This window comes from Rhynchophorus ferrugineus, unplaced genomic scaffold, assembly GCF_030347505.1.
Source record: "Rhynchophorus ferrugineus isolate W39M unplaced genomic scaffold, kcgeb_rfMv2 rfM8, whole genome shotgun sequence".
In the NCBI taxonomy this organism is placed as follows: Eukaryota; Metazoa; Arthropoda; class Insecta; order Coleoptera; family Curculionidae; genus Rhynchophorus; species Rhynchophorus ferrugineus.
The window spans coordinates 11,471,539-11,499,372 of NW_027472587.1; the positions used below are offsets into that span (position 1 = coordinate 11,471,539).

Below are 27,834 nucleotides of genomic sequence, written 5' to 3' on the forward strand. Positions count from 1 at the left end.
CTGTCTTGTTTTATTCGACTTTAATTGCCTTAGTTAAAAATGTTGAAACAATTTCCAACTGTTTTTTGGCGGTTTGTCAATCTCGTTCGCAATTTCCATTTTGAGGTCGGACAAGCGATATTCCTCAGTCGTTGATGAATTTGATCCTTTTTTCCCCACAGGATATTCAGATGAAAACAACGTTTTCTTCGTACAATTCCTTTTAGGATGGGCATTTGCGATATTACATTCTTTGAGAATATTTCTTAAGTGTCAAAGAAAATGGAATTATTTTTAATTAATTTAAAGATTTTTTAATCTGATATGGGATCAAGTCTATGTCTAGTTCAAAATAGCTCCTGAATACAAACCTTTTAAGAAAGGATTAACCGTAAGTTCAATACACAAGGAATTTTGGTGCAGGGAGATTTATCACTTAAAATGTGCAAAATTTTATTGTCCATCTAAAACCAAATGAGTTCAAACAATAAAAGTGCTATCAATTAAAAATCTAATGACTACTTGGAGGTGTATCCACTTGGTGACTACTTGGAGTAACATCCGTATTGTCGATATCGTCGTTTGATTATTGGTGTGAACTTATAACTCATATGGATTAATTCAATTATAGCGACCCTACGGAACAATGTTGTATTAACTGTTCCCTTTTAACGTGATAATAGGTCAATTAAAAAGTCCCCGGCCTGCCATAGTAAAACACATTTTTCTGGCAAAATTAGTTTTTTTATTCAATATAACTCCCTTCAAGGGTGATACACCTATTATAGCGACCCTCCAACTTCTGGATACCATTTTTGTAGTACCTTTTATTCTTTGCTTTAAAATGGGCCTCAGTTTCGACGATCACCCCTTCATTCAACGAAAGTTTCTTCCCAGTGAGCATTCCTTTGAAATCTGAGAATAGGAAATAGTCGCTGGGAGCCAGATCTGGAGAATACGGTGGGTGAGGGAGCAATTCGAATCCAAATTCATGGATGTTTGCCATCATTTTCACTAACTTGTGACACGGTGCATTGTCTTGGTAAACCAGCACTTTCCTTTTCTTCAAATGCGGCCGTTTTTCGGCGATTTCGTCCTGCAAACGGTCGAATAACGCTATGTAATAGTCGCTGTTGATGGTCCTTTCTTTTTTAAAGTAGGTAATGAAAATTCCGCATCCTAATATACAGACGCCATAACCTTGCCAGCCGAATGTTGAGTTTTTCCACGCTTTGCAGCGGGTTTATCATATACAGTCCACTCGGATGACTGTCGATTGGACTTCGGAGTGAAATGATGGAGTCATGTTTGATCCATTGTCACACATCGACGCAAAACTCGGGTTTATTACGCTTGATCATCTTCAAACACTACTCCGAATCATCAACTCGTCGTTGTTTTGGTCAATAGTGAGCTCACGCGGCAGTGGGTACACAAGCTTTCTCATACCCAAATATTCGTGAATGATATGATGTTCAGTTGATATATCTAGAGTGTCTATAATTTAATTCAATTTCAATATACGGTCACTCAAAATCATTTTGTGGATTTTTTAAATGTTTTCGTCGGTAACAACCTCTTTTGGGCGTCCACTGCGTTCACCATCTTCGGTGCTCATTTCACCATGTCTGAACTTAGAATAGCAATTCTTGATGGTGGATTTTCCTGGGACAGTGTCCAGAAACTCGGCATCAAGCCAAGTTTTTGCTTCAACTGTATTTTTTCCCTTCAAAATGCAATATTTTATCAACACGCGAAATTCCTTTTTATCCATTTTTTTTCACAATAACAAAAGTTGCTTCACTCAAAATGTTGTAACTCACAAACTCATGATCCGACAGCTGTCAAATTTATACACGTATCTTTTGAGGGTTAGGGCTAACTAAAAAACTTATGGATTTAATTCTTGTAGCGCCATCTATGTGTCAGTCCGGTGACTTTCTATTGACCTGTTATAATGATATTTCATGGAATAAGTATTTTATATTCATCATATTTTATATTATATTATATCATATATTTAAGCCTATTTTCTATACTTCCTGGTTCGATAATTATTTTTGCAGTAAAAGCCCTTATTAAAACTTGTCCTCCTTATCCAGGAAGTTAAACAGTTTTTAAATTTACGTAGAATCGAAAAAGGCATGAAAACTCTCTGATATCCTTTGTAAAGTAATTCAATTAAAAACTTCTAGAAATAAATGCTCAGGAATCATTACTACGTTTGTAGCCTGTGAGCCGTACTTCGCAGGATTATGATTTCGGATTTTGGATTTATTTTGTTTTGACGAAGCCAGAACGATAAACAAAGTTGGCGAGGGTATATTACTACAATATTTACTTGAAAGTTAACATTTATTTATGTTGTTTGTAAACTCAATGAGCTAAAAGTAATTTCACAAAGTAACTGACATATTTCGTTGATGTTCTGTGTGTTTATTTTGTTTTAAATTATTTTTAGGTGTTTTGTGTGTGTGTGGGTGTTCTACGTAATTTATAATATCCTAAAACTTTGTCGTATATATGCTGATTTTGTATATTTCATGTATCACTGCTCAACAACTAAATTGAACGATTCTGAAATAATTCCTGGTTAAGAAAAACAAATTTTTTTGTCATTTTCCTTGTATCTCACCTCCGGAACGACGTTACATTTAAAACAACATTGGCTCATTCCTGTGGTTCTTAAATCTTTGTTCCATCGCATACATATTATTTCTTTATGCTTGCCACTGACAGTTCCTGTTGGACAAAAATCGAGCCGACAGAAAATGGGGTTTTAGCGACATCCTAAATGGAGGGTATTTTTGTAGAAGTTCCTATAGCCCTCTCAAAAGTACTGATCTCTCTAACATAACTGAGGATTTAGAAGCACTGCTTCATTTCGAGTTGATAAATGAGAATATATCCTGTATCTGTATCCTGTATCCTGTATATCCCTCTTCCACATGGTTCGATATTTTTTGTTGTGGTCAATTTATTAGTTTTCAGTGCCAAATCGTTTTAATACCACATATTTTACCAGATTTTCATTCTTTTAAAATGGCCCATTAAACATATCTAATGGCTCTTTTCCATTTCCAAGTTCAGGCGTAATATTTAGGGCTTGCTAACGTAAGTTATTTATAATGTTTATTGGTTGAAAGGAGTAAGGTAGACTGATGTGAGTGAAGAACTGGAGTAAATTAAAGATAATCTAAATTAGAGATAAGAAATCAATTTGTAACGAACCTTTTTAAACACTGGAACTTAATAGTAACATAACAAACCAGGTGAAAAAACGTTAAACGTTAAAAAATTAGAAAATTAGAATATATCCTGTAATCACAAAACATGATTCTGTAACGTTCTCGTTCTATTATTTTTAGTTTTTATATTTACGTTCTTTCAATTCTAATTTTGAATCAAACTTTGTTGAATTAATAGACGGATTGCTGGAGCGAATCTGATGTATACAATCCAAAGTTGCTGTTGATTTAATGTTGGTGTTTTTAATTTTGAAGATAACGATATTTAATATGAATTGTTTTCGTCGGACCTAATTGTAAACAAAGAATATTTCGTATCATATAAGTCTCCTAAACTTTTATAAAGTAAAGCAGCAGTTTTAACCTTCAAGCAATGACTTGTTTCAAGCAATACTGTTTTAGTGAACCAACTCTTGTTCAGATTTGGCTATGTTTGCTGACTTTAAAAGAATGCTCAAGCAAATAAGTTTGGCTCAAGGGAAATTAAGAAGTAACTCTCGAAATAGGAGTATATTTTGAGTAAATTTTCATTTTATGAAAAAGGTTTAGAAAATAGAGGAGCGTTGGACTGAATATATTGTTCTTGATGGAGAGTAGCGATGTACGATGTATGCAGAGTGCATGGTGCTAAAATACTTATTAGACACATACAGTATTGCTGTTATATCATTATTATAGTATTGTCTCATTGTATAAGTATTATTAGATACATATATTCAATTTTAAGACTACAGGGGATGAACAAAGTAATATGATCACCTGAAATGTAAATACTACTTAGTCCTTAATAAAGTATTGGAGTTGAGACCATTTGATTCGTAGCGTATTTAAATAGTTTTTAACAGAGGTTTGTCCCCTTTTTTGTACCAAAGCATTCGCCAATTTCTTCAATGATGTTGGAGATGGAAATGTACTATTAACCTGTGTACTAAAAATCTTCATAACGATTCAGGTATGTTAAGGTTTAGCGATTATACTAGCCAGGGAAGATATTTTATGATAATCTAATGCTCTTCAAACCAAGTATGAACCGCTTTGGTTCAGGCTTTTTAATATGAGGCGTTTGAGCTACGGGATGTTTAAGATTTGGAATATGGGATGTTTAGTAGCTTTCCAGAGCAAATACTCGGGTCACTATTACTAGGATATACTGGGATTACACTATTCACAGAGAGTTTCGAAAGGAATTCAAGGATTTTTGCTTGATTGATTTTTTTATTGTCCTGTGACTTCTAATTTCTGTTGGAACATTTAGGCTTGTCAGTTTTCGATTATAATTTATATTATATTATTATAATTTTTCGAGTATAGGAGTACTTCTCCAAGTAGCTTCTTGAATGGCGGTGGTAAGAGTGTCTCCCCCCTCTTCCACATGGTTCGATATTTTTTGTTGTGGTCAATTTATTAGTTTTCAGTGCCAAATCGTTTTAATACCATATATTTTACCAGATTTTTATTCTTTTAAAATGGCCCATTAAACATATCTAATGGCTCTTTTCCATTTCCAAGTTCAGGCGTAATATTTAGGGCTTGCTAATGTAAGTTATTTATAATGTTTATTGGTTGAAAGGAGTAAGGTAGACTGATGTGAGTGAAGAACTGGAGTAAATTAAAGATAATCTAAATTAGAGATAAGAAATCAATTTGTAGCGAACCTTTTTAAACACTGGAACTTAATAGTAACATAACAAACCAGGTGAAAAAACGTTAAAAAATTAAAGTCAAATAAACGGGGATCCCGGGCTTTTGTCTTGAGGGAATATTTTATTAAACCGCGATTTCCTTTCGCTTTTAATTATTGTAGATCGTAATCAGTTTTGCGTATAACCCTCTCTCGGCGTTGGAATACCTCCACGGGTTTCGGGTCTTCTAATTAAGGGAGTTTTCGAAATCGCTTTTGAAGTTCGCAGACTAATTTTTAATTGCCCCGCCGAGGAAAAAAAAAGAAGTCGCAAAAAAATTTACTGGCGTGTATGCTTTGACCTTAATTGTTTTAGTAGGTCGCTTTTTTCCTCCGGTGTTTGGCCTTCGCTCATGTGTAAAAAAAATAATCAAAAACAAATTCCTGATATTTTTTTACCTTATTCGTTTACAGTTAAACAAACTCTCAATTTAAATTTTGGTATCATACTTATATAACATATAAAGAGTCGGTATTAAGGAACCAATAGGTTAATTAGTAATTAAAATAATTTATTAGTATTTTTTAAATGGTATTAATTATGTTTCATATTTTTTAATATTGTCACTAGTGGTTTTTGTTTAAACTAACGTAGCAGTTTGTGTGTAATTATTATATATATATAAAATGGGAAAGGGTTCTAAAGGCAAAACTATTAGTTTACTTGAAAAACTATTTTAAATAAAAGGAGAGGCATTTGGTTCAACGGCGATACAAAGCGACCTTGAGGGTAAAAACAGGTAAAATCATCCCAACGACTATTTGTCGATAACTCACTCGTAACACCACTCAAACAAAATTCACCCTCAGATCACAATGATCACAGATCCGCAGCCAGTGCAGTACTAGTCGTATAATATAACACCTCGGTCTTAAAGAAAAGGCCACTTGGAAGGATGTGATTGTTGTCTCGTCCGGACACTATGTGTGCGTATCGCCGGTCAGTTTGCCTTTGAATATCTTCGAAATTGCACTGTTTTCATGCTGTTCCACCATGGAATGGTTTTTCAAGTTTTGGTGATTCCAGATTCCAATAGTTTACGGCTAACAAACTGAGCTACTACAATCCGTTTTTGGCGACCGTTTTTACCCCGAATTGAAAGCTTCTGTTTAAATTCCAGTAGACTATGTTAATTTTCAGCAACTTTAGTAGGCCTCTCATGGCCTTACACCTTAAGTTGTGATACGTCTCCAGGGCATTCATTGACTAGATGTATTTTTCAAAGCTTGAATATTTCTTACTTGGAATAGTTTATGGCTAGGGGTCTTTGAGCATCTTCATAATGATTAAGATATCTTGGGATTTAGCGATGATGCTGGCCAGGGAAGTTGTTTGATGATAATCTGATGCTGTTCAAACCAAGAGTGAACTGTTTTGGTTTTGTGCATAATCAAATTATTATCTAGGAATATGACAATGTCTGGAAGTAACAAGGTAGTTATTGTAAGCATTTCATCATTGAGGATGGCGAGATATTCATTCTCAGTAATCTGGTCAGTGATGTGAATAAGATGACTAAATCAATACTATGAGCGGTAATATGCTCAAATAATAAAGGAACCTTCCCCATGATTGTCTGTACGAAATTGATGGTCCGTATCGTAAGTTTTTTTTTGAGGTTTTCCATACATAAACCCGGCCATTTGTAGGAAACTTTATTTTGAGTTAAATGGACTGATTAAAATTATGAACTATTGACTAGAGGTATTTTTTAACGTTTAAATGTTTCGTAATTGGAATGGCATATGGCTAGGGATCATTGAGCATCTTCAATCTACCTTTTGTGATCTTACAGCTTCAGCGTTAGAATAACTGCGGAACGCTGCCAATCCTACGTCAGACTCTCTTCTTTTGTTGATAATTAATTTGATTCCGGTTAATCCAATTAATTCAAAACAAAGCCCTATAATCCCCCGGAGCCCGATCGACCATGTGCCAGTTATAAAATGGTTATAAAGTTGTTTGAAACAAAAAAATATTAATTTTTGCTTGAAAAATTATTTTATTTAAAAGAAGAAGGAGGGGAGTGATTGAAGATCAACACAAAACTACATTGAGGGTAAAATTAGGTAAAAATCATCTCTCAAAATAATCAGGCGTAGCATCATTCAAAACAGATGGCCCCTCAGATCACAGTGCAGTCCGTAGCAGTGCAGCATCGTATAATGTATCATGAGAGATCGATTGATGATGAGATGGAGAAAGAATTAATTCCATATTTTCTTTATAAATGGTTTTGAAGGTGCATATCTCTTATAATACTCATTTAATGAAGCCATACTATACCGCGTTCAGTATGTAGTAGCTCATAGAACGTTATTAGATAAAAAGGGCTTAGAATGGGTTGAGTAAAAATCAAATAATCAGGGTACCTTAAAACACTAATTTGACTTTTGAAAAGAGAAGTAAGCCGATCCAGGATCTATCAGGTTGTTCTGACTAGAATTGATTTAAAATGATTTGAGTTTTGGGAGATGACGATAGAGTGTGGGATGACAATGAAGATATGTGTTGTAGGGATATAAAGATCGAAGAGTTTTCCTTCTATAAATCTACTTCATTTCGGCGAACTTGAAGGATTTAAAAGGTTAGTTTTGGTTGAAAATGTCGATGAATCCAGAGCGATTTTAATAGATTTCATTTACAAAACAAAATCGATTAAATCAGAATAATAATGCGGATTGTACTTACTTGGGTGGGCATGTATGGATGTTGCATTCAACAACCGTCGTATCCGGTTTCTGAGAATCGTTACAGAGTTCTTCCTCGACCTCATCGCCTGTCAATCGGTTTTGGCATAAGGGTCTTGACATTTTGTAGCCTAAAACACGAAAGAAACGTTACTATATCATTATAAAGAATAGTCAAGGTCGTTATTATACTGTTTTTACTTCTGAATAATTATCTTAAATTGTTTAGTCCAAGTAGCTTTATGTTTATTTGGTTTTCCATTATTAATATTCTTCCTTTTGTTACCATTTTATTCATTTTAATATAAATAATGCTTGACTATATGTTGTATAGTCCCTATAAATTAATAAGTGCATAGTTCTACCCACCCATTTATTATACTATTAACCCCATTTCTGATTAAAGTCAGTGTCATATAGTTTGGATCATATATTTTTGACGTTCAATGATTTAAGCTGTTTTTAAGCTTGGGTTGGAGCACTATAGTTTTTTTTTTGCGCTATTTTTTTTTGTTTGATTGCTTTTTCTGTCGATTTTTTAATAATTTACTTTTTATTATTAGTATCTTCTCCATGTTCTTAGATTGTGATAGTTCATTCTTTTTGTATCAATGATCGAACAGTTTTTTTAAAATTAACCTCCTAGAACGTCAACAATCTGCCCGTGGGCAATAATTATTATTATATTATTTCATTATATAATATAATATAACTATCCTGACATGTAGTAGATTACTTCAGTAAATGATCTACTGTACAACTTATAATCTAAATCTTATTCTAGATATTATTGTAACTTATTTTAAAGTCTATTTTAACTTATTCTAACAACTATTCTAGCTTATTATAGAGATTATTAGATCTCACTCTATATGTTTACTAATCAGTTCGTATGGCAGTTTCCGTTTGAGCCTACGCATTTTACAGTTATCACGTACATTTAACTGTTTGGCGAGTGCATTGGGATGCACTAATAGTCTTTCAGAGTACTTTGCACTAATACTCCGACTAATCATACTTGTTATGGGTTCTATGGGGATATCGCGCTGAATCAATTAGTTGGACACGTAATATATGGCATCGACGATGACTGTTCTAAAACCTCTGGAGGATATCTATGTTAGATTTGCTAGTAGTACCCCACAGTTCAATACCATAGGTCCAGATTGACCTAAGTTTTGGCTTATACAGTAGAACCTCGTTATATAACGATAATTTAGATTTACGCCCTATTAACTAATACATTTGATTTAGTTTAAGCCCAAGCTGTTTTCTTCTTATAACTATACGTTTTTTCCACGTTAAACGTCGATCGAAATCCATTCCGAGATATTTAACGATGTCTGCTTGCGGAAGTTCTTGATTATTCAATTTTACTCAGCGGCATGTTCTTCTACAAAGGCTGAATGTCACATGGATAGATCTTGTCTCATGTGCTTTGATACGCCACGTTTTCAACTACAACTTTGTGAAGATGAAGTTGGAGGTTTGTTGTGGCTGATATTGAATCCTCGTGTGATGATAAAACCGCTGTATCGTCAGCATATGTTGTAACAGTAGTGTTTCTTGAGGTCGGTATGTCAGCTGTATGCAATTGATATAATAATGGGCCAAGAACACTGCCCTGCGGAACACCCGAATATATTGGGTGTACGTAGTGTAATCGTCAGATCGTTTGACAACAAAATATATGTCTGTAAGGTACGATTTCAGTAGTGGGAGGTGCGTATGTGGCAAAAGATTTTTCAATTTAACATCCAGTCCAGTGTGCGATACCTTGTCGAAGGCCTGAGAAATATCGAGTAATGCAGCGGGGTAATATTTTTTACCGTTTAACACTTTGTCAATTTGGTTAACTAATCTATGTATTTGTTCTATTGTTCCGTGTTTATTACGGAAGCCAAATTGATGGTCTGGAATAATATTTCTCTCCTCTGCGATTATTTTGAGTCTCTTAATGTTAAATTTATTGAATAGTTTAGAGATCACAGGTAACAGGCTTATAGGACGGTACGGGGTGAAATTATCGAACACTGAAAGATAATTTGTATTGGTATTGTAAATATGGCACTGAATACCGATTTGGGATTTGAATTATTACGTTGACAGTATCATTTAATCTTTTGATTCGTCTAATTGCTGATTCTATTAAATACTCTTTTGTTTACAGGATACTCTTCTACCTTTTCTTTTACCTTTCTTTTGTCATGTCTTTAACGTTGATGGCGTAATTTACTTCATTGGTGATGTTTCTTCAGATGTGATTTCTGTCTTGTTATTGAAACAATTTTTTTAAACTGATTAATTCCTTCATTAAAGTGGTGTAGTGATGTGTATTTAAGTGTTTTTTATAGCACAGTTTATTAATATGGAATCAACGTCTTATAGCTTATGGATTATTCTGTAGCAACTAGTATAATCATAAAAAAACGTAAAAAAGTTAATTAAAGGTAGACTCATTCGGGGTTCTAATTATGCTTAGAAACATGCACAGAGAACGCTTATTAGAATCCTTAATGGACCGTTAAGAATAATTTATTTTTGATTAAAACCGGAAACGCACATGTCCTTAAATCTTTCCCGATGCGGCAGCGCGACCTTTTCAAAAGTTTAATAACCAGAAAACTTAACATATTCGTCGCCGTTTGCCGCTACGGAACGTTCTCAACGTTCGACTTAATAGGAGTTCCTATCGCAGCTGTTGTGCAAGCTGCATTACAAACACGGTTTATAATTGGAAAATGTAATGAAATCCCGACGAACTAATTATGACGCTTTAAAACTTTGTTTGGACGTACGCGAAACGTTATTTTGGGGCTTCGCAAACAACGGACCGCGTAAATAAATAATATACGGTGCGTGGTTTTGTCGATTTGTATCGGTAATGTTAATTGCCAGGCTTCAGTGTTCCGTCGAAATTAATGGTAACGAGGTTATGATAGAAAAAACTCGTATGTGTTTAGATCTCCGGGGCATTATAAATGTATACGAGGGTCACAATTTATATTTCGGAAATAGGAAAGAAAAACAAATAGTCAAGCTACGAATATATTTTTATTGTTTTTCAAAGTACTGGTCACGATGATCGATACACTTTTGAGGATATACTTTTATTGATATTCTGAATAAGGTATCTTCAAAGCATGATTTTTGAACGCTTCAATAGCTTCTTCGGGCGATGAGAATCGTTGACCACGCAGTTTATTCAACCCGGATGGGAACAAAAAGAAGTTATTGGGTGCCAAATCAGTGCTGTACGGCGGACGACCCATCAATTCGAGGTTTTGAGTGCTCAAATAGTCTCTTCTTTGAGAGCTCGCATTGTAATGATGAAGAACAATCCGGCGTTTCTTGTTTGTTTTTCTAATTTCACCAAAGACTTCTGGCAAACATATGGTTGTGTAGCAATCAGAATTTATTGTTCTACGATGCTCTAGAGGCACTGTTGAAATATAACCAGTTTTCACGAAGAAACAGGCCACCATTTTCTTTGAAGTGCTTCGTGCGCGAACAACTTGATGCTCTAGAGGCACTGTTGCAATATAAACAATTTTCCCGAAGAAACAGGCCACCATTTTCTTTGAACTGCGAACAACTTTTATTGGATTTGTTTCATCTTGGAACATCCATACAGTCGACTGCTGCTTACTTTCGGGCTCATACGAATACATCCATGATTCGTCATCTGTCACGATTTTGTAAACGTCTTTCGAAGCACCGCGATTGAATTTCTTAAGCATCTCTTTGCACCAATCGATACGAGCCTTTTATTGAGCGATTGTCAAATTGTGTGGGACCTAACGCGAACATAACTTTCGCACAGCTAAGTGTTCATGTGAAATTGCATATATGCTGGTGGAACTAATGCTTAGGGATGCTCCAATCTCATAATAGGTAACATGACGATCTTGCTTAATCATTTCGCACATATCATCGATGTTTTCTGGCACAACAGCCGATTTTCGAAAATTTTGGAACCTTCACGAAACTTGTCGGACAGCGAACTACGACCACGATTGAATTCACTAAACCATCGATACAGGGTGGTTTTTGATAGAGATTCATCGCCAAAAGTCAAATTAAGTTGACTGATGTACTTTTGTTGTGATAGTCCATTTTTTACGATTTGACCCTCGATGTGTTTGATGTGACCCTCGTAGTTTATTCAAAACAGTAGTGAACTCACGTCATTATTATGTTCTCCTCGCAAATTGTAAATTCGTATTAGTCAGACAATATCTTCCTTCTCATTTTATTCTATTTAAAAAGAGATAGAGCGCTGTTTGACATGAACTTTGAACATCTAACCGAATCAGTCTGCCAAAGTCTTCCGGTTGTCAAAAGTCTGCAAAATTCTTTAAAATATTAATTATTATAACTACAGGTTATAAACCACAAAATACAATTATTTCTTTTTAAATTACAAAACAGTATGAGTTATTCTGTCGTTATAAATCCGCAAAAGTTATCTCAACGCCTTGCTTGCTTTCATAAATTTCTGCTAATTATTACTGTCATTCAAAATGCCGAAGCCAGACATAACATATTGCTTTTTTAATCAGCTACTTCGAAGTTGAACCAGATAATGGGGTAAAAAATTGCTAGTAAAATTATTTAAAGTGGTAAGAATTTTTGCTGTTAATTATTAAGTTGCTGTGGTTTGTATTGAAAATATTTTTACCGTGTGTCAGCTGCACTGAATATTAGTATGGACAGTCACTGATCTATCTCAAAGAATGAAAAATGTAACCTTAGATTCACCGAGAAGAGATCGTCCTTTTATGAAGGAGATGACGAATCAAGATCATCTTGATGGTAGCCCTATTAGAGATTAAATATATGACATGTATAAAACAGTGAGTGGCTTTTTGAACTTAAACTTAATTAATACAATTATTTCAGAGGAAACTGTTAATCTGAAAAGTATCCATAGAAATCTTAGATATATGCAGTTCTTTGAGGGATGTTAAGCACCCTTTCATAGACCGTTAGGTAATATAGGATTTAAATGGTGTAAAGATAATCCACGAAGGGGTTTAAGGGAACTTCCAGAGATTGCTTTTAAAAGAATATAATTTTTAAAGGCGTATAATAAAATCAAGGAAGACTTATTATTTCAATATGTGTATTTAGATGAGACATGAATATTCCCAATAGGTCATTCATGACAAGATGATAACAAAAGTAGTGTTAAGACAACAAAAGTTGATAGAAAAAGGTAAACGTTCGAATAAAAACTGATTAAGTTTTATTATTAATAATATTTATTAACAATTCATTGTAGATATATTGTTCTTCATGCTGCAAACACGAATGGTTAATAACACTTTCGGTTTGGATGAGCTCGATCGAATAGATAATTAATTGTAGTTTTAAGTCCTTTAATAATATATAAATTTGATGTACTGTCATGTTAAAGTAAGTTATATTTTATAACAGTATTTTTTAATTTAATATTATAGTTTTGTATTTTTAACAGTTTAATTTTTTTATTTATATTATAATTTTGTTGTATGTCAAGGCCAAAATGAAGTAAAACTCAAAGTTGATGTGACTATATTGCGACGCTTTGGATGTCGCATGATGAATGATGATCAATTCAGGTGACGTGAGTTCACTGTTGTTTTGAATAGACTATATATAGTTATAAATGTATATATAAATTTTTTTTGGGATCGGATTTTTCATATGAACCCTAGTGCTCTGAAGTTGCTAGAGTTCTGAAGGTAATATTACTTTGTTATAATTTTCAGTGGTGTAGTAATTTACAGTTATTAATACTTTGTTGATTATTGAAAGTTAGTGGAATTAGATTTAATTAAATGCAATTTAAAGAAGTTAGTGGGTGTTAGTTTTTGAGATAGTTGGCATACGTTTTAATGTTTTAATATTCAAATATTTATTATTTTAATTAATGTAATTTATCAAATAAATTTCTGATCTTATATTGAAAATGCAGCAAAAACAAGTTTTAGTGAAATATAATTTTTAAATTAGTCCTTTTATTCTATTTTGAGATAAATGTGATTCATTTAATATACAGGGCGATTACTAGTCTGCTTTATTTGCTCTTGTGCCTCATAACAAAATGAAAAACGTCGTACATCACAAGATGCTTTACTGAAGAAAATCAACCCTAGTGAAATCCATGCAGCAAATTACGTACCTTCGATAAAATTTAAGTCTTGCCGACACCATATTGAAATACATGATTTTGTTAATTTATTACCTTAATAAAAAATCAAATAAAGTTTAATAAGAAGGTAACACGACGTTCATTGACTGTTACCCGGTACAAAGTTCGCCGGGTCAGCCAGTAATCCGATAAAAATGAATCGTAACTTACCTCCTCCACAACTGGCGGAGCACAGAGATGTGTACGTTAAGGTCCAGTGGTAAAGGGGTTTGGCACAAGACGACCCATCTCCTCCGCACACACCGCACTCATCAACTTGTTTCGTTGAGCCTATCTTTAGGTCGCACCCGACTCTCTGAAATACACACAATAAACGTAAATTATTTTAACCTCTTGTGAACGTATTCCATGGAGACATTACAAAGTGTCATTTTAATGATAATATCTCCCGGAAAATATTTCTATAGAATTTAAATTGAAATTTTTGGTATTTACATTGTATAGACACTAGGAAGTAAAAATAATGAACTATCAATTAATATAATATAATATATATATATATATATATATATATATATATATATATATATATATATATATATATATATATATATATTTATATCACTACATAGTATAAAACAAAGTCGCCTTTTCTGTCCCTATATCCCTATGTGCGCTTAAATCTTTAAAACTACGCAACGGATTTTGATGCGGTTTTTTTCAATAGATAGAGTGATTCAAGAGGAAGGTTTATATGTATAATACATGCATAATATACTAAGGCAACATTGCTAATTTTAGAGGTTTCTAACGTGATGTCGTAAATTAACCTATTTTTTTAGGCTTATCTAGCAATTAGCAAAAACGCTGCCTAACCCTACGAGTTAGATCAAATTAATGTACTACAGTATTGTACACCATAAAAAGGTCTACAAAAAAGTCCGCGATGGTATATATTTATCTTTTAGGGATAACCCACATTAACCATTTTTATTGTTTACTTTTTACGTGGGAAAATGGCTTATTTAGGAAGCTATTTTAAGCAATACGGCATTAATCCTTATCGAATTAAGTACCTTAAATACAGTGTGCAATTAATATAGATCAATATGGTTCCTTACAGCATGTAAATTAAACAAATATTTTCGGAGATATTACAAATTTAAAATTTGCGTTTAAAAATGTGTAATGTAATAAAAATTGTATGAATTTAGATATTCCAAAGATAGCAGGAAATCTTCATAGTAAGTATAGGGGAAGAGGAATTGTTTTACTCCAAATTTAATGCGTGCAGGCCAAGGGCACTAATGAATGAACTAAAACTACTGGATCGATTTTAATCATGTTTTCATTGAGTGACATAGGCATATATATTGTATGCCCGTGCAAAGTCGGAGCGGGCCGCTATGTTTTTATATACAACGTTCATATTTTTTCTGTAGTATATTTAATTTAGTATCAGCATTGCACCCGTGCGAAGCCGGGGCGGGTCGCTAGTATATATATATATATATATATATATATATATATATATATATATATATATATATATATATATATATATATATATATATGGGGTATATATAGTATTGCAAAGTTATGTTGTATTTTAAACACAAGAAAGTATATTTTTCATTCAAGGAAAGAAGAGGTAACTTGTTGAACGTCGATACAAAAGGACATTGGGGGTTTTTATCTATTAGAAAACAGACCAACCCGTTTTACGTGTTCATCATCCAAGTAGGCCGCGATAGTTGTAACCAATGATTTTACTAAATATTTCAGATTAACATTTTATGACATTATTCATATTTATAGTTTGCTAAATTATAGGATAATTAAAATTCAGATTGAGAGGTGATGGGCCATCGGTGTCAAGCAATTGGTACCGATGTAAAACGTTCCGCCGCTCCCGTGCCGGCAAAACCAAACGCCACTTTATCGGGTTTAATTATCCGGAGAGAGAATTTCAGAACTTTACGCAGAGCGGCCATTCGCATCGAGTCGGTAGTAATTACGTTGCATTGCAGCCATTTTAATAAGGAAAATATTGCGATATTTTCGTGCAATTTTCGGATATTAGATTGTCGGATCGGGAGCCCCACTATCCGATAACCGGATGGTCTAATTGCACCGTTAAAAAGTTTTAATCGCGCCGCGGGCGAATAGATGGCGCCGCGTTCCGGTTGTAAAATTTTAATATTCAATCGAAGACTCCGAGAACAAAGTCGTTATGAAGCAAAATCGTTTTTAAAACACTTTTCACGGTGGGGGAGCCTTTAATTTACATCACGATAATTTTATTGCTATTCGATGCTTGCACGTATTTTGATCAACGATATCTATTGGTGAAAATTGGAAGAACCTGGGAATGTATTACCAGTAATAGAGAAATTGTAACTTGACTCTACCTTCAGGACTAGATTCAGGACTAGATATTCCTATGCAAATAAACTAACTTTTACGTTGTACCATAGTATACGTTTCAGGTTATTTCGTGAAATTTTTAAAAAAGAAATTGATTGTATTTTTTTTAAGACTAATTTTATAGCGACAAGGCAATATATCCTGCCCTGCAATACCTTTTTTTTTTCTTTTTTTTAGTATTTTAAGTCTCCTTTGTACCACTAGGGTTTACCTGGACTGGCGAGTGACCAACTTAGAAATCATCCCCAAAGACATTCGGTCTTACCTAGCCTGGTCACTGGCGTGACTGAGATCATTTTCCTTGTGGTATTTTACACTCTTGTCTAGAACGATCAGGAATATTAAACAATCACAAACATAAATTCACGACCATGCCCCAGCAGGATTCGAACCCGCAACTATCATAACAGTAGGTGGATCGTTCTATTGTTTTTACCACTGTACCAAATAAGCCGGCCACAAAATTGTTTTATTATACTGGTAGAAGGTCTTTAAGTATTCTTTTATTTTATCCCGCGATATTGCCACGTCGATAATATAATAATTTATTTATTAAATCGTAGAAAAAGCAAATTTAAAACCTTCTAATTGCACAATACATAATGATTTATTTATACATTTTATTTTTAATTTATATTTTATAAATACATTTACAGATAACATTTATATTTTTATTTATATTTCTATTCTATTTTATTCAATACTTTTTTTTCAAGTTTTAAACTGAATTTTGATGGTCAAGTTTCATCTGTTTTATCTGCAGTGCGATCACTGCAGATATTTACCGACATCAATTGAATGAATTGCACGACGTAATGTTTCAAAAAAGACTATAAATAGCAAGTAACAGGTAAAGTCAAGTTCTTGGACGAAAACCTTCAGCTACACGTTGCAATAGTTGTCAACCATCCACTGTTGCAGCTGGAATGCGAATGGGTGGTTCTAATTACCGTTCTTCTGACACTGTATCGTCATGATGCGAAATTATATTGCCGAAATGATGGGAAAATGTTGTAGGATATATTTTGATTAAAATATACTGCACAAATTTTACACAATAAAATACTTTAAAAGTTAAGAATTATCAGAATACATGTCAGCATCTAGTATATAATGAAATTAAAATGTTTTTGAGATAGTGTCCAATTATTATTGATTATTGTAAACGCTTATTATCACATATACTTTCTGAACCATTTTTGATCGAGATTTTTTATGCTTTAAATGTTCTGGTTCAAAAAGGTTCTTCACATGTTTACTTGTTATAATTTCGAAAAATGAAAAATGTAGTGCTATCGTATGTCATGTGTGTCATACGATATCATGTCATTGAATTTCCCATATTTGTTCCGAAAATGTCGAAATATCGATATTATATTGAAGAAGTAGATGGGATTCGAGTTTATTCCGATTTTCACGTATAAACATCGATCATTTCAAAATTTTCAAACAGTTTTGGATCATTTACATAAAGCGAGAAACCAACAGAAGCTTAATTCATTTGTTACTTGAGTTTCGCATTAATTAACAGTGAAAAATTTAATGGATTAAGTTTCTATTAATAAATTTCCAAATAGCTGCTAAAAAACAAATTCAGTCATTTTTAGTGAATGGTTACTTGTGACTGGATAATAACTTAAGGCCACATGCATTTTTAGCGACTGGGTAAAAACTGAGAAGGATTGGTTGGGAAGTTTTGGTGCATCCAGCGTATAGCTTGGACCTTGCAACGCCCGATTATCATTTGTTTCGGCCCCCATTGCGCGTTGTAAAGGATTGTGATTGAACGTCATGGTTCCACAAGAAAAATAGAAAAATGTAACTAATTTTTGATGTACCTTGGTAATACCAAAATATAAACAACTATCAAGACCTTCAAATGGAACAGAGTTTACTCGGTTATATGAACGAGAGATAATCCAGCATCCGGATAACACAAACCAAGTGGGAAAACTAAAGAGCCTTATGAGTTAAGGTAATAGTGCCAGGGTAAAATAGATTATTGTGACGGTTGTGATACATGTTAACTTTAGTGTAGTTAAGTTAAGTACCTGGAACACAGGATGAACTAGTGTGTAAAAACCTTAGTGTAAGTATCAAGTATTAACTTAAATTAAGAACAAAATTCCTCATTGATTTATAAAATAGATCAGAATGTAATGGAATTAAAGAACCTGTAATGTTGATTTAAGTTTGTAATAAGTTTAGAAAATGGTTCTAAGATAGGTATCATTTATATTAGATCTGAACTAAGATTTGGTGAACTGAATAGTCTTGTTACAGTAGGGTAAATTTCGTTATACTTGTTGCGTGCTAAACTTTATTCTATTCTTTGCAAATACTTACATCTTTCAAAACTAAAATGAACAATGATCACAAATATTTTGTATCATCTGCAACAAGTACGTTCGCAGTAAATGTACACAATTTTCAGTTAAAACAACTCTAAACTCTAAACAATTTCGACACGCCTATTACAACAGGCAAATTTATAACACAAAATAAAATATAAACCCCATTCCATTATCATGCTCTATCTCGACGACGTTATCAAAAACCCACATAAACGTCGCAGATACTGCGGTTCAAACATTCTTCCTCGTTTAATTTTAATAACCTATACTTAACCGCAACGACCCCAATAAAACCCCACTTTTATTTTTATTCGCCCATTGTCATTTCAATGTACCCCTTCAAAAAAACCATCGACCCACTCCGAGATAAGGGTCCCCCCACATGTAAAGGGGGCGTTTATATAACAAGGCCAGTACAGATTCACTATCTGTATGGGTTGCGTTCTTTTTGTGACAGCTATTTGGACACGGCTTGTTATCTACTTCTTTTGCTGGATATATTTATTACTTTCTCTTTCTCTCTCTGTCTTTCTCTCTCTATATATATATATATATATATATATATATATACATATATATATACATATATATATATATATATACATATATATATATATATATATATATATATATATATATATATATATATATATATATATATTTAACGTCAATTGAAAAATCCCCGGCCGCTTCAATAGAACCCGCGCTTGCATCGTAACACTTCGCCAATTTCGAAGAAGGACAAAGAGTTTTTTTGCGATGGCATCTATAAATTGCCTGAAAGATGGACATGATGTATAGAATCAAATTGCCAATACTTTAAATAATCTTGAAAGTTATGTAGTTTTTTTTCCGAAAATTATTGCATATTTAGTGATTTTAAAAGAACGTATGGAAACATGACACTAATTTTAGACTTCTTTTATCTTAATTTAATATTATCGCGAAAGTATCGCTAAGCGGCTTGGTTATCTCTAAAGAAAGTAATTCATGTATTTTTAAGCAATCCTAGAGCTGAAAATGATGAGTTTTTAGTGAATGATTTGTTATAAAAATTTAAAACGATAGGGTTTAGAATGCCTTTTTTTATTAATCTATTAGGACGTCAACAATCTGCCCGTGGGCAATAAGTATTATTATATGATTTCCATTATATAATGTAACCATTCGAACATGTAAAAGATCACTTCAGTAAGTGATCTTATTCTAGATACTAACTTATGAAAGATAACTTACTAAAATTACTAATTACTTGTAACTTATTTTAAAGTCTATCCTAACTTATTCTAAAGACTATTCTAACTTATTCTAGATATTATTAAATCCCAGTCTATGTGTCTATTAATCAGTTCGTATGGTAGTTTGCGTTTAAGCCTACGCACGTCACTGTCATCGCACACATTAAACTGAATGGCGAGTGCGAATATATATATATATATATATATATATATATATATATAATTATATATATATATATATATATATATATATATATATATAGTATATATATATATATATATATATATATATATATATATATATATATATATATATATATATATATATATATATATATATATATATATATATATAATTGAAAAATCTCCGGCCGCTTCAATAGAACACGCGCTTGCGGAGCAGCACTTCGCCAATTTCGAAGAAGGACAAACAGTTTTTTTGGGATGGCATCTATAAATTGCCTGAAAGACGGACATGATGTATAGAATCAAATTGCCAATACTTTAAATAATCTTGAAAGTTATGTAGTTTTTTTTCGAAAAAACCGATAATGATTTTCCGGTACATCTGGTAAATCACTGTCTTTTCGTTACTAGGCTCAAAATATAAGTTGCAACCCTCGTATATGTCAGCCCAGGACTTTCCATTGTATTTATTCTCTGGAAAGGGCGTTTGATTTCCGAAATGTTTAACTATGATTGATAGGACGGTTTACCGAGCAATGGGAGACATGCAATGCATCGATATATTCTCGCAGAGCACGACGGTATCATCGAGACCCGATGTCCGGCAATATAAAGACCATCAAAAAATCCCCATACGAAGATCTCGATACAGGGGCCGGGCCCCGGCCATCCGAACAGTCGACAATAATAAAAAAACTGAGAGCCCCATTTTACAAGACGATCTCCGGGCGAAGTTGCTTGTCAGATACGGTGATGAATATAAGCAATTTTCGGCGGTGGCAATCCGGGCCCGATATTACGTCTGGGAAATGACAAGGTCGCAACGATGCCACGACTGGGACCTTTTTAAATAAATGGAATAAAAAATACTTGACATGGCGCGGTTAAATGACCGTTTTATTTTATTCCTTTCTCTCTTTTTTCTGCGTCAAACCGGGACGGCGGGGCGGGGTGGGACGAAACAATATCGCAGCGACGGAGGAGCAGATGAGGTTTTCTTTCTTCGGCATATGCAAAGCGGCCCTCTCGCAGGGGAGAGAAATATAAAAAGGATTTACTAATCTCGTTTGCTACTAACAATATTTCTCCGAGTTTTCATAATTGCGTTGTCAGATTGAAAAGAAAAGAGACGGAGGCGTTTTGTTCTTGTTAGTTTTATTGTACGACAAGAGAAAATCAAATGACGAGGATGTGTTACTTAGTATTTCATTTCTTGCTATCGAGGAAATTCTATAATACCACGTTAAACTAAACTGAACACAAAAACTTAAACGAATATTGTGTAACAAATATTTATTATTAATTTTATAAAAAAAGTAGCAATATATATTTACACATAGACAATGAATCAAAATAGCTCAGGTTTAAGTGGTCAATAGAAAAAATGAATCATATATTCTGACGAAATATATAACTTACGAATGGTATAATCTTTTTCTAATATAATATATAATATAATAATATAATAATAATCCGCTTTCTTAAATGGGATTGCAAGAAATGTATTTTAAAGGCATCCTTGAGGATCCAATATCAGCCACAACAAACCTCTAACTTCATCTTAACAAAGTCGAATTGTGGTTGAAAAAGTTGGGTATCAAAACAAATGAGTCAATATCTACTCGTATGACATTCGCCCTTTGTAGAAGAACATGGCCTTCGGTAAAATTGAATAATCATGAACTTCTGTAATCTGGCAATGCATTTTAATCGACGTTTGACATGGAAAAACATATAGTGACAAAACGCAAACAGCTTGGGCTTAAACTAAACCAAATATATTGGTTAATAGGGCGTAAATCTAAATTATCATTAGATAACAACGTACTGTATACGTTTTACTGTATAAGTAAATACTTAGGACCCCTTTGGACATATGATATTGAACTGTGAGGTGCTACTAGCAAATCTAACATAGATATCTTCCAGAGGTTCCAGAATAAAGTGTGACGAGTCATCGCCGATGCCCCATATTACGTGTTCAACAAACTGATTCAACACTATATCCTCTTAAAATCCATAACGAGTGTGATTCAAAGTGCTAGAGCGAAGTACCCTGAAAGACTATTAGTGCATTCCAATACACTCGCCATTCAGTTTAATGTGTGCGATGACAATGACGTGCGTAGGCTTAAACGCAAACTACCATACGAACTGATTAATATACACATAGACTGAGATTTAATAATCTCTAGAATAAGTTAGAATAGTCTTTAGAATAAGTTAGGATAGACTTTAAAATAAGTTATAAGTAGTTAGTATTTTTAGTAAGTTATCTTTGATAAATTAGTATCTAGAATAAGATCACTTACTGAAGTGATCTTTTACATGTTGGAATGGTTACATTATATAACGGAAATCATACAATAATACTTATTGCATACGGGCAGATTGTTGGCTTTCAAATAGATTAATAAAAAAAGGCATTCTAAACCCTATCGTTTTAAATTTTTATAACAAATCGTTCACTAAAAACTCAGCATTTTCAGCTCTAAGATTGCTTAAAAATACATGAATTACTTTCTTTAGGGATAACCAAGATGCTTAGCGATACTTTCGCGGTAAGATTAAAATAAGATAAAAGAAGTCTAAAGTTAGTGTCATGTTTTCATACGTTTCTTTTGAAATCACTAAATATGCAATAGATATGGAAGGATATCGGCTGCCACTGTGAAGTAATACATCTAAAAATAATATAATAAGAGTAAATAGTATTTACACTATTACTAAGGAACGTGTCGTGTTAGAAAACCATATCAATAGACAGTGTTTTTAAGAATGGAATAAGGAATTCAAAACACGTACTCTTATTTGTATTTCACAGTGTAATAGGGAACTTCATTGTTAGTGTGTACCTTCATGTATCCTGTATTAAGTGGTAATGAGAAAGTGTCTGATGACGTTTACTGATTACTTACAGCGGGATCTTCAGGTACCAACTCAATTCTCATGATAATATCGAAGTATTATAACTCCTGAATAACACTGGAACAGGACACAGTCTCAAAAGAATCAAATTATTATTTGATCTTGTATAGTGTCTGTTATGTCATGTATCTTTTGAAGTGTGTTTAGTAGAAAAAATAGCAGTGTTACTACATAAACATTATTAGACTAGAGACTAACTTGATACCGATAGTTCCTAGATATAATATACAGAAAATATTATAAAGAGATATAATATACAGAAAATATTATAAAGACAATTTGTAGGTTAGTCGGAAACGATTAATGACAATATAATAAATAGTAAAAAATTAGAATATTGTGACAGAGTTTTAAAAAATGTTTATTAAGAATCATAATTACTTTTTCGTCCCTAAATAGTATTAGTCGATTTGTGTTCAAGATTCGGTAAATTTATGCCGGCATAGAAATGGCAGCACCATTCTAATCCAGTCGCTCTGGCACTGACATCGTCTTCTACCCGAAACAGATTTTCTTGATGCTTTCCCAATATTTCCATTCGTGATTCGTGCATTTACATATTTATTATATCGGTAGTATGATGCTAAGCGAACGTTTCTTAGATTGTCGCGTGCAGAGATAGAGAATTTGAATGTTTGGAGAGAGGTCTTGAATGGATCAATATGGCTTCAAACGGGCTTATAGACACTTGACGTTATATAAGTCGGGAAATGTTTTCATTATATTTTTTTCGAGGTTCATTCTGGTTTTGCAGTTGTTTTTATGTTATAAGTGGCGTTCAAAAATTTAATTTCGTGTCGTTTTTAACTGCTCATGTAACATTTTATTCTGCGTAGAAGAACATGACCGCCAGTGAATATCAATAATTGTCAACTTCCTCAAGCCGAGGAAACTATATTTAGTTTCGTATGATATTTTTTATTTTTATATTGTCTTATTCTTTCTTAAGATATTCTTGGTATGGATTTGTATCGACTCCTAACCTGGAGGAAGCACATACTTACTAAACGAAAACAACTTGGACTTAAACTATATCAAATGTATTGGCTTATCGGGCGCAAATTCAAGTTATCATCAGATAGGAAGATATTGCTATACGAATCAATACTTGCCTGATTAGTCGTACGTATGAAATACAACTATGGGGTACTGATAGCAAGTATAATATAGCCATCAGGCAACGGTTCCAAGAAAAGGAGTTACGTACGATGTGTCGATGCTCCGTATTATATCCCTAATGAAGTGATACAACACGATATCCCTCTAGAGCCCATAATGAGTGTAATTCAAAATGTTTGTGACAAGTACTTTAAAATAGTGTTAGTACACCCTCATGTGCTTGGCAATTAACTAAATATTCGATAATGTCGTATGAAGTAGGTAAACTAAAATACTTATGTTACAATCATCAGATCTGGTTATGGGACATATTAGAATAACATTTAGAATAGGGCTAACTGGGCACATTATTGAACCATTAGGAGTAATAAATAAAGAAATTGTAATTTTTTAAATTCATCGAGGTTGTAGAAGTATTGAGTTTTAACGAAAGTGTCACCAAATATAACACATCATTTAATATCAAACTAGTCTAGCCAATTTGAGAGAAATATTTGTCTGTTATAGATTATATGATTTTATTCGGCAATATTTTATTTCAAGTTTTCCATATATTTTTTGAAAAACGATTTGTTTATGCTAGTTTTGAATGGCTTCCATCGGCTGTTGTCTATTCAGATGACGATCAATTTGTTTGAAGGGCGAAGTAGTGCATCCATATTCGTCCACTGTATTATATAGAGGTCAAAAGTTTATTATTTAGTACCTTATTCATCAATTCATTCATCAAAAAGAAGTCTTAAAATAGTTCTGCTTCACAACAGCGATTTTTATGGTTTTGTTCCTGGTTATTCCATACACTTCGAAGAAGCCTATAACAACTTGAAATTGGTTCTTCGCAAAGTAAAATATGAAGACCATGGCTGACAAGCGATTTTAAAATGTTGTGTATATTGCTCGTGCAATAAGCTGGATTTACCAAATTCCTTTGTTTTTTATGTCTATGATACTGAGCAAATCAATGAACCAAAAAACGTTGGCCGCCGATGGAGTTTAACGTTGATGAAAAAATGTAACATTGGTTCATAAAGATCTTTTACCATAAAGCTTCACATAAAGTTGGGATTGATAAAGCAATTTTCAAAATTATTTCGGAAAAATGGAGATTGCTTCAAATACATATGTTAATTTCAAGGTTTCGAAGTCTCTCAGAAGCAAAAGCAGCTTTTAAGGAGATTATAGATAAATTTTTAGACAATCATAAAGACCCTAACTATAAGTCGTCAAAAGAACGCTAAGAAAAGCATTTCAAGCTTTATAATAAATCTAAAAAATATTTTCTCTATTTCCACCTTGACTATTTTTCATTCATCAAAATGACTGGACTAGGAATCAAAAGGAACAAGGTAAAGAAGAACTAAACATAAAACGTAAATATGCTCTCTAATGAAAGTAAAATACTATAAAATAATATATATATATATATATATATATATATATATATATATATATATATATATAATTATTAATTATATAGGATCCTCCAGGATACCACTATATAAAAAACGCGCCTAGAATTCTACTTCATAGGTGGTGTGGAAATGAGTTTAATGTAAATATAATAAATCAAATTTAACCTTAACTGTTGTGATTGTTTAATTAACTCTAGTTTAAATACATCAATGATATATGTATCAGATTCTATAATAATAAAATAATTTATATTTTATAAAGTTATTTTTGTCAGTCAAAATAAAACAAAACTTAAATTTGATAGGGAAACATTGCGAGGTTGTGACGTCAATACATTTTGATGACGCGAATTCATTGTTTTGTTGGGGGGATTATATATCGTGTCTTTCGCTACCACTAACTTTTCTCTACCTAAAACAATATTTGGACTATATTAGAGGTATTTGCTTTCAAATTAATCCGAACGAAACAATCGCTACAATAAAAATGTAAATAGACGGACCGCAGATTGCAACTATCGAAAAATCATCAGGGAAATCTGGCGCGGCACAAAGCGGAAGGCAACGGCGACCGAACAAGATCGACTCCGCCATTTATTTGACGGGATACAGTGGAACGATTCCCGATTGATGGAGGTCCCGGCTTTGAGAAGTTGAAGTTGATACGTCTGAAACGGCGAGCTGGGGGGAGCCTTATCTATAGAATGGAGCCGCCGCGCAAACCTTAAAAATAGTTCGGTCCGATAAACAAAAGGATTTTTCGACGGTGGGTGCGCGGGAGACAGATGGGGTGGGGGGAGAGGCGAGCTTGGGCCGGGTTTCTTTGATGGTCTCGGAAGGGGAGATGTCGTGTTTGATAATCGTTCATGATTCTCGAACCGAGGAATATTGTTTTAAGGATTCATTTCGAATTAGATGATCGCATTTCGGTTTTGATTGATATGGTCTCTCGGTTTCGTTATTTTTGTTTTAATATGGCGGTTATGACCGTAATATTTTATTGAATTGACCTAATATTTGATGAGATGTTTATTGTTATATATTTTTTATTAATAATCTGAAATAAAGAGAATATTATAAATATCAGATAAACTATGTTACGCACATTCATGTTAACGCCTCAGTTTTGTACTGGTTTGACCAGTTTATGCTAACAAAAACTGTTCTGGATAGATGGGTGATACTCTCAACTTGCCTTCAAATAAAAGAGATTGGTTTATGAGTCTATTATAAAACCTATTTGGATTCAAAAAACAATTTGAAACATTCGCAACAAAAAACGAACATTTGGAAGAAACCACAAAAACATTTGGACTAAAACATCACACCAATTAGGAATCCAACGATGCCAAAACAAAGTTCTTCAATTAATTACCATTGCTTATCGTTACGTAACCAACGAATATCCAAGATCCAGTCTTAAACAAAAAATAAGGTTACTAAATAAGAGCAATGTGGAAGTGGTGAGCAAAGTCAACGATGATGGAACGATCAACAACCGAAAACCATTTTCTTGTCCATTAAACATAATAACTCCGTCACTGCTTTACTACTTTTTCAGATTAGTAAATACTTCTTTGGTGCGTGGTTCATTTTATTTATTTTTATGAACAGAAGCCATAGTCAGTCTTACTAATCTTTTTTATTGAATGAGAATTGGATTAATATTTGATGAGATGTTGATTGTTATATATTTTTGTATGGACAGTCTTAAATAAAAAAACATTATAAAAATCAAAGAAATAGATAGCTAATATACACTAATTAGGACACATTCATGTTAGTGTCTCAATTTTGTGTTGATCTAGTCAGTTGATGCTCTATTAGTGCACAAGCGATAATCGTTCATTAACTCACCAAGTGTTCATTCTTGTATAACATTTGATTTGTCCATTAGACATGTTACCTCACTATATTTCTCAGTTTTCTGTAGTTCATGCCATTTTTCTCTTTTTCAGTTTATTTTAGACACAAATATTGTTTGTACTTGTTTACTACTGAATTTATAGTGACACCAAAACCTGGTAAAATGACTGCATTATTTCATTATTGCGATTTATGGCCAACTCTTTGAGAAAATTATTCTAAAATACTTAACAATCTCAAGCAAATGAAACCTATACCATCTTATCAGTTTGGTTTCAAGAATGCTCAAGAGATTACTAGCACCAGCACATTTCCTTGTGGTAAATCAGCCCTTATCTAGCAAGAAAATAGAGACATTTGTTTATTCAAAATATTGGCCATTGGATTTTATACATTTTATCCATCTTTCGAGCAATTTATGGATGCCATCCCAAAAAAAACTGTTTTTCCTTTGAGCTAAACCATTTATCGAGCCATTTTTTAACTTCTTCGAAATTGGCGTAATGATGTTCTGCAAGCGCGTATTCGATTGATGCGAAAAGTAGATCGGACGGGGCAAGGTTTGGAGA

The 27,834-nt window shown here is 33.1% G+C and overlaps 1 protein-coding gene across 1 annotated transcript in view; it reads right to left on the bottom strand.

Moving 5' to 3' along the window:
• nolo (ADAMTS-like no long nerve cord) overlaps positions 1 to 27,834 on the bottom strand; it is a 546,982-nt gene that overhangs the window by 70,623 nt on the left and 448,525 nt on the right. The window contains exons 7-8 of the mRNA XM_076411466.1: positions 13,946 to 14,090; positions 7,601 to 7,730 (exon numbers count right to left, since the gene is read on the bottom strand). Coding sequence (XP_076267581.1) covers positions 7,601 to 7,730; positions 13,946 to 14,090 — 275 coding nt within the window. The remainder of the gene's footprint in view (positions 1 to 7,600; positions 7,731 to 13,945; positions 14,091 to 27,834) is intronic.